This window comes from Arachis ipaensis, chromosome B3, assembly GCF_059453495.1.
Source record: "Arachis ipaensis isolate K30076 ecotype BB chromosome B3, ASM5945349v1, whole genome shotgun sequence".
NCBI lineage: Eukaryota > Viridiplantae > Streptophyta > Magnoliopsida > Fabales > Fabaceae > Arachis > Arachis ipaensis.
In genome coordinates, this window is record NC_142438.1 from 77,736,920 (window position 1) to 77,753,655 (window position 16,736).

General features: G+C 34.6%; 1 protein-coding gene across 1 annotated transcript; it reads left to right on the forward strand.

Annotated features, from left to right (window-relative positions):
* The first annotated feature begins 2,177 nt into the window (after positions 1-2,177).
* On the forward strand, positions 2,178-6,980 carry LOC107617651 (chaperone protein dnaJ 10). Its single transcript, XM_016319469.3, has 10 exons — positions 2,178-2,423; positions 2,573-2,632; positions 2,722-2,804; positions 3,142-3,295; positions 4,257-4,386; positions 4,741-4,899; positions 5,002-5,174; positions 5,445-5,525; positions 6,385-6,519; positions 6,607-6,980. The coding sequence occupies exons 1-10, from the start codon at positions 2,337-2,339 to the stop codon at positions 6,667-6,669; spliced, it is 1,125 nt and encodes a 374-aa protein (XP_016174955.1). The 5' UTR covers positions 2,178-2,336; the 3' UTR covers positions 6,670-6,980.
* Positions 6,981-16,736: the final 9,756 nt, after the last annotated feature.

Below are 16,736 nucleotides of genomic sequence, written 5' to 3' on the forward strand. Positions count from 1 at the left end.
GTCTTTACAAAGTTTGAGGAATTATTTTATGGGAAGTGAATATTGTTACTTCGCTTCTTCAAAATTGACAGCACTTTTTTATTTGCAAAATTTTGCAATCTATAATGAAATACTTATTAAATTTAGAATGATATTATTAAAAGGGAATAGTAATATCTATTCCATATTTTAAATAATAATGTGTATATTTAAAGCTAATTTTTTTAGTAAAGGAGACCAAATATGTGTTATATATCGTTGTGGAGCTATGGCGTAATTTTTATGGATATGGAGATAAATTTGGAGATTCAGTTTTATTTGGGATATAAAACTTAAAGTTTGATTTATGATATGGTGAAAGTGATGAATAAATTGAAGGCTTAGTATTGTCTAAAATACAAAACTTAGGATTTAATTTGCATATTTAAAAAAATTTTAATACTAAAATATTCTTAATGTTAAATTTATATGTTTAAAAAAATTTTAAATAAAAAACTCAAATCTAATTTTTAGATTTGCATGTTTAAAAAAAATTAAAAATTATACATTCAACCCTTAAATTTGTATTCACTATGTAAAAAAAAAATCAAATCTTCACATTTTTTAAAAATACCATTAGAAATCCAACACCAAAATGAGAAAGTGTATATTTAAAGAGTCAAGTTAAAAGATAATTCGAAAGAGAGATGACCAAATTGAGTTTCTAATCGAATAAGGGGGAAATTGCTTAATGTTAGTGACGGTTTCGGAGTATTTTTTTTTTTTTTTAAATATTGGGTCTATATTGATGTAATTCATCAAAATGTCTAAAAAATTATATTTAACTTCATTGTGGGAATATACAAAACGTCACCGCCTTTTTTCAACTTTTTTAATTAAAAAAAATCAAAAACCTCAAAACATCATTAACGTTTTTCTACTCCCAATTTAAAAAAAATTATCCATACAAAACGGTTTTGTCATTTTGTAAAAAAAAAAAATTTAAATGAAAACGGCATTGTCATTTTATATTTAATGAATTTAAAAATTATTTTTACATATAAAATATAGGTGATATTTTGTGTTCTTTTAAAAAAAATATATATTTCATACAAAAATAAAATTCACATACATTAAAATATTAGGGCACATCACATAATTTGTTCCAATATAAAAAAAATCAGTCCTTATTTCGTTCTACGTTTTATTAATTTGTATAAAATTCAAAAAAAAAAAAGTGTACCTAAGGTTTTGTTTGGATATAGGAAAGAAAATAGAAAGAAAGAAAATAAGAGAAAAGAAAATGAGAGAAAAGAAAATAGAAGGAAAAGTAGAATTATTTATGTGTTGTTTGGATGAAGAGAAAATGAATGGAAAGAAAATAAAGAGAAAATTTTCTTTTGTTTGGATGAAAAAAAAAGTGAGAAGAAAGAAAATTATAATAGTATAAAGTTACATTAATACCCTTATAATAAAATAAAGTATAAATGTTTTTATTTATTTATGTTTTATTGCATTTTATGAATATTATAAAATATTATAATTTTATAAATTATTTATCTAATATATATAATGTTTAAATATAAATCTTTATATAATAATGTATTAAAACTATTAAAACTAAATTTATATTAATAATTATTAATAATAATAGAATTAGGGGTAGTATTGTAAATACACTAAAAGTAACATTTTCTTTCTTATTTTCTTACTTCTAATGAAAAGAAAAAATTTTTTTGTGGGATCATACCAAAATTTTCTTTCCTTCCCATTTTCTATGGTATCCAAACAAAGGAAAATAAAAATTTTCACTCATTTTTCTTTCACCATTTTTTTTTCTTCTTATTTTCCCTTAAACCAAACATAGTGTAAAGAATATAGTAAGAGGAGAAGTGACCAAACAGAGCTTTTACCTTTTAGTGAAAGAAGAAAAAGAAAAAGAAAAAGTTTAGGAGGCCAGCAATTTTATTAAATTTTAGCCAGCATATAACCAGCAGAAATGTGAGCCATTGAATGAAATTTCATACCAATTTCACACCATTAAATCATCATTAATGACTATTTAATGGTTACTAATCACAAAAGTTGCTGGCACCTAAAAAAAAGCGGCTTAATGGTTGTGATGATAGCGACAGTGGCCAGCGCCACCGAAGCAAATGAATCGTTCTTAAAAAATTGTATCCTCCCGCGCAAAAAGGAGCTCCCGTGAAATACAATATTGCAACTCAGAACTGTAAAGCCAGCTCTCCCTCGTGATTCTTTTCATCTCCATACCTTATTCTTTCTTTCTTTCTTTCTTTGGTTCGTTCCCAGCGTCACTCACTTACAGTTACAGTTCCTCATTCCGTTTCTCTTCGATCTTTGCAAACACACACACAATGGTGAAGGATATGGAGTACTACAATATTCTCGGAGTCTCTTCTTCTGCCTCTGAAGACCAAATTCGCAAGGCTTATTACCTCAAGGTTAATTTCTTTTTAATTTTATCATTTCTTTTTTCGCAATTTTGACGTAGTTCTCTCCTGTTTTTTGTGGTTTATTGGAATCGTGATTATTGCTATTATTCACCTGTTATGATCGGTGAATTTTACGGTTGTTTTACTGTGATATGCAGGCAATGCAGGTTCATCCCGATAAAAACCCAAACGATCCTCGTGCAGCTGAAAAATTTCAGGTTTTGCTTGAGCTTGTTCAGATTACTGAATAACAATTAATTATGCTAATTTTAGATAAGAACGAACGCTATTTGTGGTGGTTTTGCAGGTTTTGGGTGAAGCTTACCAGGTTTTGAGTGATCCGGTACAGAGGAATGCGTATGATCAGAATGGGAAGCATTCTGTGTCTAGGTACGCATGAATATGATGATGATGATGATGTGTTTCAGCTTAATATCATTTTATGCCAAAGCAATTTATGTAGTTTGATAAGTGATAACAATCAGGATTTGATTGAATTGAATCTGAAAGCCTTCCCTTCCCTTAGTCTTGTTTGTTGATGATTGTAACCTGAGTTAATTACTCAAGCGGGGATGAAGAATGTAACCAGTATAGTCCATTCTTGAAGCAATGATCAGTACTGTACCTACATGTATAGTCCAAAATAGTTATCTCCCGAGAAATTGAAGATGGTTTTTCTTTTTTATTATTATTATTATTATTTAATGATTAATTGGTTCCTTGACAGAGAAACAATGCTTGACCCCACGGCTGTGTTTGCACTGCTCTTCGGAAGTGAATTGTTCGAGGACTATGTAGGGCATCTAGCTGTGGCATCGATGGCTTCTTCTGAACTATCCGAAGAAAGCAATGACCTTGATAAAATGAATGAAAAGTTAAAGGCAAGTAGGTTTTGCCAAAAGAAACTAAAAGCTCAGACCATATAGTTAACGATGTAATTTTACAGTTGCTGTTCTTTCTTTAGATTGGTAGAACTAGATGTATAACTAAGAAAGTTCCTACTCCTACTTTCATTTATTATGATGAAAATTCAATCAGGGTAGTTTGTTTAATATAAGATAATAATTTTTCTTAACAAAAAACTCAAAGTTCATTCCTGAATCCTTATATTGCTGATAATATGAATAATATTACTGTTTCAAAACACTCAATTAAAGTGACAGCTTAGGCCATACTGTCATAGTTTAGATTGTAAGCTTATTGTTCCTGTTCATTCTTTATGTTGATGGAAAAGATGTATAACTAGCAAAGTTCCTATTGCTCACTTAAAATTATTATGAATATCCCATCAGGGTAATTTACCTATTATAATTTTTTTTTCTTACTCCAGGTAATTCCCAATTTTCTTGATGATTTAACTTCGTTTCTCCAAAACAGTTAAGTTAAAAAGACAGTACCTTATATATCAAGCCTGCATGCACCATTTGAAGTTTGTAATAGTTATCTTAGCTGAGAGGTGTTCAGGTTCACAGCTACAAAATATCAGTTCATTTTAACTGGAACTATGATGCTGGATAGTGGGTTCTATTAAAATCTAAGCGACTTTTATTTTAATTTTTTTCTTTTACTAGGAATTTTAGATACCTGTAATTTTCTTTCTGTTATAGCACTTTCTTATGACATTTTCCTAACCATACCATTTCACTCCATACCTGGGATCATTTTCTTTCTGTTGTATTGATAATGCATTCTTTCCTTAGGCACAATCTATTGGGAAAAAATCACAGTGCCAGAGATGAGATCAGATTGAGAGTTAGCTCAGCTTTAGTAAAAGGAAAATATTATCCCCTTATTTTATTTTACTTTGTCTTCAATTGTGTACTCTGTCTCAATAAATTGTAGGCTGTCCAAAGAGAAAGGGAGGAAAAATTGGCAAGGTTTTTGAAAGATTTCCTTGGTCAATATGTTCATGGTGACCAAAAGGGATTCTTACATCAAGCAGAATCTGAAGCAAGACGGCTTTCTCGCGCAGGTTAGTTAAACATCCATCCAACTTATTTTCTTCTTATTATTTCCTTTTGAACTGAGCACATGATGCAATTGCTAGTAATGAAATGCTGCAGATTATTTAGTGCCTCGTACAGAGAAAAATCCACAAAAACTCTAACCATGAATTAACACTTCTCTGAGTTCATTCTGAAATTATCAACTTAGATGCTACATATTTGATGTTTCACATGATGTCTTGTAAATGATGAGCTTCATCATGATTCATAAGTGCACAACCACTATATCACTACGCAAAAATTGAATTTGTTACATGTCATTGTATCAATGGTACTACCAATTAATTTTCACTCTCCGTCATCTCTGAATGCCAATGCAGCCTTTGGAGTTGATATGTTACACACCATAGGGTATATATACTCAAGACAGGCAGCACAAGAACTAGGGAAGAAAGCCATTTATCTTGGAGTGCCATTTTTGGCTGAGTGGGCTCGCAACAAAGGACATTTCTGGAAATCACAGCTTACGGCTGCTAAAGGTATAACAATTCCAATGTTAACCACCCCCCACTCCCAAAAATTTTCTGTTTGCTAGTTATTCAAACTTAAATGTCTGATTTTATTGAGCACATACAAATTAGGTGCTTATCAGTTGCTGCAGTTTCAAGAAGACATCTACAAGCAACGTAAAACGGATGGTAGTGGCCCAGAAAATGATATTGACTCTCATATTAATAAGGATACATTGATGAATTCTTTGTGGAAGTTAAATGTGGTGGACATAGAAGTAACTCTTGCACATGTGTGCCAAATGGTAGGTTCTTAAATTCTTTTACTTCAAATTATTTTGTGTTTGTGTTCGTGCAATCTGGTATATTTAGTTACTGTAGTATGGATCAATAATCCATATAAAAATAAAGCTATTCTATGTAAAGATAACTTCTTTTTCCATATGGTAATCTAAGAGCGACAATGAACTTAAGATTTGACTTCTTTTGGAAGAGATGGAAGATATCACTTGCTAGCAGAATTCAGGAACTGAAAGGGATAGCAGATTCATATTCATACTAATATATTCTTTCAGGTGCTAAGGGAACAAAATGTTAAGAAAGAGGAACTTAAAGTACGGGCAAATGCTCTTAAAATTCTTGGGAAGATATTTCAGGTGCCCATCTTAAGTTACTTGTCATCAAGTATTCTATCTTTCAACTTTTAAAGAATACAACATAAGGATTGTTCTCTCTAATATTCTTGTTTACTCATGTGAGCCTCGTCTAGGGATGACAATATTATCCGGACTCGCGGGACCCATCCCGTCTCTGTCCAGTCGGGACAGGTAATACCTCGACCCGATGCGAGACGGGTTTTTGGGCGGAGACGGAGTCTTGGGCAGGGCGGGATTAGGTAATACCCGCCCTGGTATGTATATAATATATATAAAATAATTAGTAAAATATTAATAATATTGTATTATTTTTAAATTTTTACTTTAATTTATGTTATGTATGTGAGGATGGTTATATAAATTTTAAAATTTAATTTTATTTGTTGAATTTTAATAATTATAGAGACGGATAAAGTACCTGCAGAAGCCGATTAGGGTTCAATTTTACTACGTATGGATAGGAGTGAAATAGATTCTATACAGATTATTGTAGTACAGGACAGGATTTAATAGGACAAAACCCGGCCACCTACCCGCCCTATTGTCATCCCTAACCTCATCACCATGATCCCATTTTCAAATGCTATAAAGCAATGTGCCTGTGAAAACTTGTCATGGTAAACTTTCATCAGTGACTAGATTCTTTTGTATATCTCATACTAGATACCACTTTCCTAATCAATGGTAAACATATATGATCATGTTATGTGAAAACTTCACTTGATCCATTTCTTTTTTTTTCTTTCACATTTCTTTGATTTTATTTATGATTACTTTGTAGCTTAAAACATAATCAAGTCACAATGATGATGAACTGCTATGTGCCTATGTCTTCTAATAATGGATATAACATGATCAGGAAAAGAATCCAAAAGTAGAAGAGACATTGAAGAAGAAAATCGCTATAGATTCTGACGACGAAGGAAGCAGTTCTGATTCTTCAGAAGATGAATCACATAGAGCTCTTTCCTATCGAGCTCCCTTTTTTACTCAGGCATGTTCAAAACAATTTAAAGCCAACTCATGCGCATGCAAACTACTGCAAAATATGTGCATATTAATTCTCATTTTGCTTCTGCAGGGTATTGGCAGGCTATTCAAATGCCTTTGTAATCCAGCATTTGATGTGGACGATGAAGAGTAGTTTACAAAAGTAAATGATCTGCAAAAACGTAAGGAGTATGAAACAAAGATTCATCCCTTCTCAACATTTTATTGGTGAGAGTGAGACGATATACTAATAACATGGCTTTGTAGTACGCTGGTAGTGCTGGAACATAGTTTTGTGAAGAAAATGGTGCAAACCAGGGAGAATCATGTTTGTTGCTGCTTGTAATTACCACTGTTACCATTTTACCAACTTACATTTGGCATGTCACTTTTAGGCTATGTATACTCGATGTTGCCTGTTGTAATTACCACTGGTAATCTCACGGATCATATTGTTCCTCCTTACTTTTGTATTCTGAGTGAAAATCTATTTGCCTACAAACCTTAGACATCATACTTCAAACACCTACTTTGTATTTCTTTTCTTGTTTTATATTTTTATTGTTTCGGAAACTTAAAATTAAAAGCTTCAAGTATGAAAAATTATAAACTGAAAAAAAAAAAAAAAGGAACCTTAAGCGATGTCAAACTTAAGTGCTCATATCAATACTCATTTTCTAATATCCCATTTCTTTATTATCGTTCCACACTTGGTGCATTCATTTGTGCTAAACTTGAAAGGCGAGTTCTTTGGTGGCAAAGGTTCCAGTGGCTAACGATGGCTAGAAGTTAACTTGTGAGTTGTGAGTGATTTAGTGACATGTGGCAGTGAAAATTCCAAGAGGAGGAGTAAAAGAAAAATGGTAAACATGTGATTAAAATGCAAAGGACAATAATATATTTTAAAAATAAATAAAAAAGATCCATGTGATAATTGCGATATTCATAATTAATAATAGCAAGGTCATTTTAGCCTATTACGTAATATATATTTTAAAAAACAAATAAAATTGCGATATTCATAATTAATAGCAAGGTTATTTTAGCCTATTACGTAATATATATTTTAAAAAACAAATAAAACTAAATGTCTAGAGGGATAAAGTGATTCATGTGACAATTGTGATATTCATATTTAATTAAACAACATATTTATTTAAGATTTTTTTATTTAAATTAATTAAATATAATAACTATATAAATTTGTAAAATGTAGAGTATGTACTTTTATTTGTAATTGCTCATATCTCGAGTACAATAGGATAAATTAAGTTACACAAGCATCTTGGATACGAATAAAATTCGGTAACTAGATATTGTGTACTCAAAATATGTACATTGCAGAAAAATCAGACACAGAGATACATGAAAACATGATAAAAGGAGTGTAGCCGAGATCTGTTTATTTCATTTGGTATCTTTTGGGTTTTTGAAAATTTCACAACAATTATTGATAGACGAGGAGGTTACATTCGATCGGACAATATTAACACTCTGAATGCAACCTGATATGTAGCGGAGGCACTGGATTTTGAGGTCAGTTTTTACGTCTATTATTTTTAATATTTAATTATTTAATATATTTTGATTTATTTAGTTTTTAATTGATACACCCTTATATGTTAATTAGATATTTAGTGTCTACTTGGATGAAATTTGTTGAAAGAGTAGAACACTAAAATTTAATTAAGTATTTATGAAATAATTTTTATCTGTCGTATTAGTTTATTATAAAATAATTATATTTTATATTTGTTATTCTTAATTAAATAATATACTATTTTATGAATTAAATCAGCAGTTAATGATTCATGTTTAAATTTAATTAAATGATATTATATTATTTAGTAAATAATGCATTCTCTTTTTGTGTATATGCATTAAATTATTTAATGAGCCATGCTTAAAATTAATTAAGTTATATTCGTAATTATTTTATTATAAAGCAATAACACAATAAGAAATTAGTTTAAGAAGACTAATGAATAATAGTTGTACAGTCACTTAGGAATTTGTTGGCACGTCGTGTGATTCTGGGGATCTCGCGGCCTGAGATTCTACTACCTTATATCAGGGAAGCTGGCTTTGAACATGCCGCAGTAGAGTTAAGGGATTTTATCTTCGACAATATCCTATTCTCTGTATTTGTGAAGTGATAGAGACCGGAGACACATATTTTTCACCTTCCATGGGGGCAAGGTCACCATCACGCTCTAGGATGTGGTATGCCATATTGGGTCGCGCACAAATGTTGACTCAATAGGCGGATGTACAAAAGATTTTCAACAGTTTCATGGGCACCCCACGTGGCAATGGGTTACGGATTTGCTTAGTGATAGGCCTCCTCCCCAGCACGAGGACAAGAAGCGGAATTTCAGATTGAAGACGACTTGGCTCAGGAATAAGGTGTCCCACAATTCAACAGGGGCTGATGCATCTACTCTCTGCCAGTATGCTAGATGTATGTTGATTGGGGGATACTTGTTTACAGACAACTCACACAACCTTGTCCTCATCCGATGGCTGCCGCTGCTGGCTGACTTTGATAGTTGCAGACGTTTGTCAGGAGATCTGCACTGCTGTCGCACACCTATCATTCGTTGGGCAGTGCTGTCAGGCATGATACGACGGACATTACCAGGTGCGTGCCATTGGTCATGTCGTGGATTTATCACAGGTTTCCTACTTTTTGTCCTGCCGGATTCGATACTTTGAAATTTTCACTTGCTTCGAGGTAATTATTTAATATCTTTGTTTTTGTTGTAATACTATGAATTTGCAATATTGAAAAGTAATGATAACGGTTTTTCGATTATTAGGTTGGTGGGACTTGGACAGCAAATTCGGGACAACCATCATGACAAAGGCCTTAGATTGCGGTCTAGTCTGGATGCGCTTAGGTTTGACGAGGTACGACACCTGGTATCATCCAATGTTATACACAAATTACCCTTCTAGTGCTAAATATAGTGTTGTGCGTGTTTTCAGTTTCGGTGGACACCATATGATGTTCCCCAGCTACGACAGATGACACCTGACTGGATTAAGAGCATCAGAGAGATTCATACATGGCGATCTATGGTGCCGTTAGTGTGTTTTCATTTTGTCGAGTTCCATCACGTGGAAAGGATCAAGAAACAACTCGATGGTGAGCATCATCGGCTGGAGGACCCGGTCAATATGGATGAGTTCTTGTTCAGGACGACTTGGGAAGACGACGTGTGGCGGCCTGAGTGACATCATGCGTGGTATGATTTGTAAAGGGAGCGTGGCCAGTGGTGCACGGATTCCCACACTCCGTACAACTGAACCAGCAAGTGCACTGGATCGTTCAAGTAATACCTGAGGTGAGTTAGGGTCGATCCCACGAGGATTGTCGGCTTGGATCAAATAGTGGTTATCTTGTAAATCTTAGTTAGGCGGATAAAAAAGTTGTTTAGTTGTTTATGTGCATAAAAGTAAAATAAAGAAAACGTTACTCAGTAATTGTGAATTCGAATGATAAGAAGATGGTTAAGACTTCAAAGATACTTTGTTCTTCTGAATCAATACTTTCTTACTGTCTACTCCAACTGTAAATGATTTCTTCTATAGCAGGCTGTATGTGATCAACGCCGGTTTGAGCAGCCGCCAATCCTCCTCTAGGCTGAATACCAGGTTTAGTGCGCATCCAGTCTGAATGAGGGTGAAGCGATTGCAGTTCATCCCCTTGGTGATCCTACTCAAAACGCCACAGAAAAGGTCGAATCTTCCAGATCAGAGAATGCTGCGCCTTGATTCTAGCCTTTACCACAAAAACCCTAATCTCTCCAAACCTCAGATGAACTGATCTCTTGAGAAGTCCCCAACGAAGTCGTGGATTAGCCATCTAAAAGACGTATCCTCAAGCTAGTGGTTCATTGATATCCAATGAAAGACGCTTGCTAAACCCATGTAGAATAGAGATAACCTTGTGCCAGTTCAACTCATTCGTAAGGTTGAAGAACAAAGATACATCTTAGAATAGAATCGAACACAGATTGAAAATAGAACAATAGTACTTTTATTAATCCATAAAACTCAGCAGAGCTCCTAACCTTAACTTAGGAGGTTTAATGACTCATGCTGATAGAAGAAATACAGAATAAAACGTAAAAGTGGGCAAGTGTCTAAGTGTCTTTAACAATGGTGAACTCTTGTCTATATATACTAATCTAATAACTAAAGATCATAGAAATATGATAGGCTTAGGCTTGTAGTGCAAAAATCTACTTATGGGGTCCACTTGGTGAGTGTTTGGGCAGAGCTTTAGTGTCTCCCACGTGCTAGGACTCTTTAGGGGCATTGAACACTGGCTAAGGGCCCACGCTGGTCACCTCCTTATGGGCATTGGACGCCAGGACTGGGGTAGATATCTGGCGTTGAACGCCAGTTTTGGGCCTTCAATTCTGAAGCAAAGTATAGACTATTACATATTTCTAGAAAGCCCTGGATGTTAGATTTTCATAGCCATTGAGAACGCTTCATTTAGACTTCTGTAGCTCTAGAAAAGCTCCTTTGAGTACACGGAGATCAGATCCTGACAGCATCTAAAAATACCTAAAAAATGTGAATTTTAGGACTACAGTGCTTTCTCTGTCTCTGAATCAGACTTTTGCTCCAGCTCCTCAATTTCAGACAGAAAATACCTGAAATTGCATAAAAACACACAAACTCAAAGTACAATCTAAAAATGTGAATTTTACACTAAAACCTATGCAAACATAATAAAACTTACATAAAACATGCTAAAAGCTATATGAAAATGATGCCAAAAAGCGTATAAAATATCCGCTCATCAGCCAGCAGCACATGATGGTCACCGTTGAAGGTGACCCAGATCCTCGACCCATGCAAGACTACTGGTTATGGTGGAAGAGAGCGTGTACTGTTTGTTTTCTATCTAATTTGGCTGATTCGAGGGAGGCAGCTCCAGCACCTGATATTCCTTCGGTAGCCCCGGGTCAATGGGGTGTGTTAGACCTTCCACAAGATGCTCTAGATCATAGGTGACGGGATAAAAGACACATTAGAGATGATACCCGTAGGCCAGCTTGGAAGGCCTGGACTTATTAAGGGTTTCCAGCACAGCAGGATGAGCATTTCTCTTACGAGGAGGCGTAGTACACACGACAAGAGGAGATCTCTGAGGGTCCTTCGATTACTTTCCCTTACGATGTACCATCACATGAGTTCTTTGCTGGGCATGAGGCGGATATTGCTAGGAACTTCATGACAGGTCCCTGGTGCGCGAATTTGTGACTCGCACAACTGAACCGGCAAGTGCACCGGGTCGTCCAAGTAATACCTCAGGTGAGTGAGGGTCGAATCCCACGAGGATTGCCAGATTGAGCAAGATGTAGTTATCCTGCAGATCTTAGTCAGACGAATAGAAGGATAGTTGTTGTTTGTTATAGGTGCATAAACAAGCAATAATAATAAAACATGAAAACAGTAGTGAGAGGTCAGTTAAAGCTTCGGAGATGCTTATTCTTCTGGATTAACACGTCATACTAACTACTTCAACGACGAATGATTCCTTCAATGGCAAGGTTGTAAGTGATTAAGTCATTGATCGTGGTCATTAATCTCCTCAGATTCAAACCAAATACCCGAACATGCTATATCAATCTGGGAGAGGGTGAAGCACGCGCAATTCAATTTCTTGATAATCCTACTCAAAACACCACAGACAAGGTCGGATCTTCTGGATCAGAGAATGACGCTCTATGATTCTAGCTCTTAGAGCCACAGGAACTTCAATTACCCATGACTAACAAGATTTCATGTCACATATCCCAATTAGCCCAAGTGACTTGTTGGAACCCGTGATGCACTCTCAAGCTATAGTTCAATACTATTTGGGTCAGGACTCGGAAGGAACTCATGTAGAATAGGGGGTCATACTTTTGTTCCACCCCAAATTCATAAGGATGAAGAACGAAAATGCATCATAGAATAAAATCAAACATAGATTGAAGTAAAAAATGTAATTGCATTAATCCATAGGAATCAACAGAGCTCCTAACCTTAACATAGGAGGTTTAGTTGCTCATACTGTACAGAGAATAATGTGTAATGTTCGAATGTGGTGGTGAAGATCCTAAACAATTGTGATCTTCCCTTATATATACTAATACTAAACCTAAAGAGACATTAATAATAATTAGAAATTACAAAAAATAAAATAAACTAAGCTAAAGGTACGAAAATCCACTTCTGGGCCCACTTGGTGAGTGTTTGGGTTGAGCTTGGTGTCCAACTTGAAGGAGTGGGTGTTGAACCCCCACTAGGGGGTAAAAATGATGCTTCCTTGCTCCCTTGGTGGCGCCGAATGCCATGTTTGGGTGCTCAACACTGGCCTTGGTCCTCTTGGGGCGTTGAATGCCAGAAAGGGGGTAGTTTGGGCATTCAACGTCTGTTTTGGGCAGTCCATTCCAAAGAATAGTATAAATCATTATATTTTGTTGGAAATCTCTGGAAGTTAGCTTTTCAACGCCATTGAGAACGCATCATTTGGACCTCTGTAGATCCAGAAATATTCATTTGAATACACGGAAGTCAGAATCTGACAGCATCTGCTATGCTTTCCTTGTCTCTGAATTAGACTTTGCCAAAACTTGCCAAATTCAACCAAAATTCACCTAAAATCATAAGAAAAACATAAAAGCTCAAAGTAGTATCCAAAATTTTGCATTAAAACCTACTGAAACATAATAAAAATTAACGAATATACTGAAAACACTAAGAAAATAATGCCAAAAAGTGTATAAAATAACCACTCATCAGAACACCAAACTTAAACTGTTGCTTGTTCTCAAGCAACAAAAAACAAGTAGGACTAAAAAGAAGAGAAAAATACAATAAGTCTCAAAGTTTTCAATGAAGCTCAGTTCCAATTACTGAGTAGGGTTAATATTTCTTTATTTCTGAACAGTTTTGGCATCTCATTGTCCTTTGAAGTTCAGAGGCATTGGCATCTCTCAGAATTAGAGTCTAGATAATATTATTGGTTCTCTTCTTTAAGCTCTTCTTGATTCTTGAACACAGCTTCCTTTCGGTGTTTTACACCTTTTTTAGCCTAGCCGTGACTCTAAGCGTTATATTTTTCCGTATTGCCACCGGATACATAAAAGCCACAGGCACTTAACTAGGAGAATCTTTTGGATTCAAATTTAGCTTTGCTTAAATTCCCAGATATTGGTGCCCAGAGTTCTTAAGTGTAATCCTTTGCTTTGGATCACGACTTTAACTGCTCAGTTTCAAGCTTTTTCACTTGACACCTTCACATCACAAGCATTTAGTTAGGGATATCAACTTCATTGAGCTTTTTAGGATAGTGTTTAACCCTCCTAACCATTGATGCTGAAAGCCTTGGATCCTTTTATTAGTTTTCTTGCATTGGAAAATATATATATATATATATATATATATATATATATATATATTTGAATAGGAATGTTGTTTCTTTTGCTTCAAGAATATAAATAATTGGGATTTTTTTGAAAACCAATAATACGTCTCTAAATTCACTGTTCTTCCAAGAGCCAACACCCTCAACTTCAAGACAATTATGCACAACTTCAAGACAATTATGCACAGTTAATTCATGCATTCAGAAAATAAATGTAAGGCCACCACTTTTTATAATGAATGCATTACAATCAACTCAAGAAGTCTTGTATTTTACTGCTTCTCACGCTTCGTCTTTGTCATCTTGCACATCTGGGTCATGTTGAACCTCATCTGTAGCAATATGCTCAAACTCAACGTATAATTCAATCCTCGGGTGTTGCACCTGAGTTTGCTGGTGAATATGAAATATCCGCTGAATACTTGTTTCGTCGAGGATTGGCATAACCTCAAACTGTATAAGGTCACCAAATACGACAACCGAACTCCTATAGAGAATGTTGGTCACCCTCTTTACAATATCAGCCTCTATGTTTTGACAGAGCCTGTACTATAGTTCCGCGAATGTTATAGTGTACGGAACCACAAACGAAATCATATTCTCACACGCAAAGCTCACACCTTCATACGTATTTCGTACGACCTCACCATTGTGGTATACCATTATATTTGCAGTGTCCTCCATCGTACCTAACACTTCTCTCACAATGAAGCAAAATGGCTACGAGCTTTGGTTTTTATAGACAGAAGAGTCACCTCGCAGGCTACGTGTTGCAACGCCATCCAACTAGCGTCTGCCACGTGTACAACACGTTACCTGCGTGTTGAAACGCCATCCAACCAACTTCTGCCACGTGTGCAACACGTTACTCGCGTGTTGAAAGCCATCCAACTAGCTTGTGCCACGTGTGCAACATGTTACCTGCGTGTTGAGCGGCTGTGAGCCACGTGGCAATATGTTACCTACGTGTTGCATGCGATTCTGCCACGTGTCCAACTCGTTGGTTGCGTGCTGGCTCAGCACGTTACCTGCGTCTTGTGCCTGCATATCTACAATGTCCACCCACTTGTATATACACCAAAAACCTCCATTTCTAGGTAAAGCACACCTCTAAAATCCATATTAAAATTATTTAGCCTTTAGGAGAAGTCTAATGGTGACATTTTTTATAGAATAAAGTTGTACATCCAAGCAAAATCCTTATCCAAGTCTATCCAAGTTATTGTAACAACTTTTCAAATCATGCGCTCCTTCTCCTTCTCCTTCTCCGTTTCTTTCTCTTTCCCCTTCTCATTCTCCTCGTATTTCTTCTTCTTCTTCTTCCAAATTCGCGCAGATTCTTCTTCTTCCTTTCTTCTTCTTCTCCTCCTCTTTTTTCTTCTTCTTCTTCCAACGAAGCACACGCAAACTTCTTCTTCTTCTTCTTCCAAATTTGCACATGCAGGTTTTTCTTCTTTCCTTCTTCTTCTCCTCCTCTTTCTTCTCCTCCTCTTAGAGATTATTAATTCAATTCAATTCAATTTAGAACACCTGCGTCCATTCAATTCAAAATAATTCAATTCAATTTATAATTAACCAAACATGTTATTAAGGTTAAACAATTATATAATACTAAATAAATGGAATATTATCCATTATATAAAATCAAATTCAAAATAGTTTTCTGCATAAAAAATTGAACACGTTATTAAGGTGAAACAATTGTATAGTACTAAATGAACGGAACATTATCCAACAATTGTATAGTATTAAATGAACGGAACATTATCCATTATATAAAATCAAATTTAAAACAGCTTTCTGCATAATAAACCGAACACGTTATTAAGGTGAAACAATTGTATAGTACTAAATGAATGTAACGTTATCTATTATATAAAATCAAATTCAAAACACATGTGTCTACAATTTAGAGATTATCAATTCAATTCAATTCAATTTAGAACACCTGCATCAATTCATTCAATTCAATTCATAATGAACCAAATATGTTATTAAGGTGAAATAATTGCATAGTATTAAATGAACGGAACATTATCCATTATATAAAATCAAATTCAAAACAGCTTTCTGCATAATGAACCGAACACTGTATTAAGGTGAAACAATTATAAAGTACTAAATGAACGGAATATTATCCATTATATAAAATCAAATTCAAAACACCTGTGTCTACAATTTAGAGATTATCAATTCAATTCAATTTAGAACACCTGCGTCCATTCAATTCAATTCAATTCAATTTAACAATTACATTCTGTTCAATTAGATTGAAAAAAATCCATTAGCAAAATGTTAGTATTTTTAGTGATGACGATAACGAAAGAGAAGAAGAATAAGAAGAAGAAGAAGAAGAAGAAGAAGAAGAAGAAGAAGAAGAAGAAGAAGAAGAAGAAGAAGAAGAAGAAGAAGAAGAGAAGAAGAAGAAGAAGAAGAAGAAGAAGAAGAAGAAGAAGAAGAAGAAGAAGAAGAGGAGAAGCAGAAGAAGAATCTGCGTACGTGAAGAAGGAGGAGGAGTGATGAGAGAACTTTTGCGTGGTCTAGAAATTTGCGGATGAATCCTCGTTGCAAGTATAGTTTCTAAACCTTCAAAAGTCCTTTCATACAAACGTTTTGGTTGTCACAAGTAACAAACCCCTTTGAAATTGATAACCGAGTATTCAAACCTCGGGTCGTCTTCTCAAAGAATTGCAGGGAAGTATGTTCTTATTATTGGTTATGAAGATTGTAAATTGTGGGTTTTGGAAGTTTGGGCAATGCGCACAGGTATATTTTCGAGCAATAAAAAT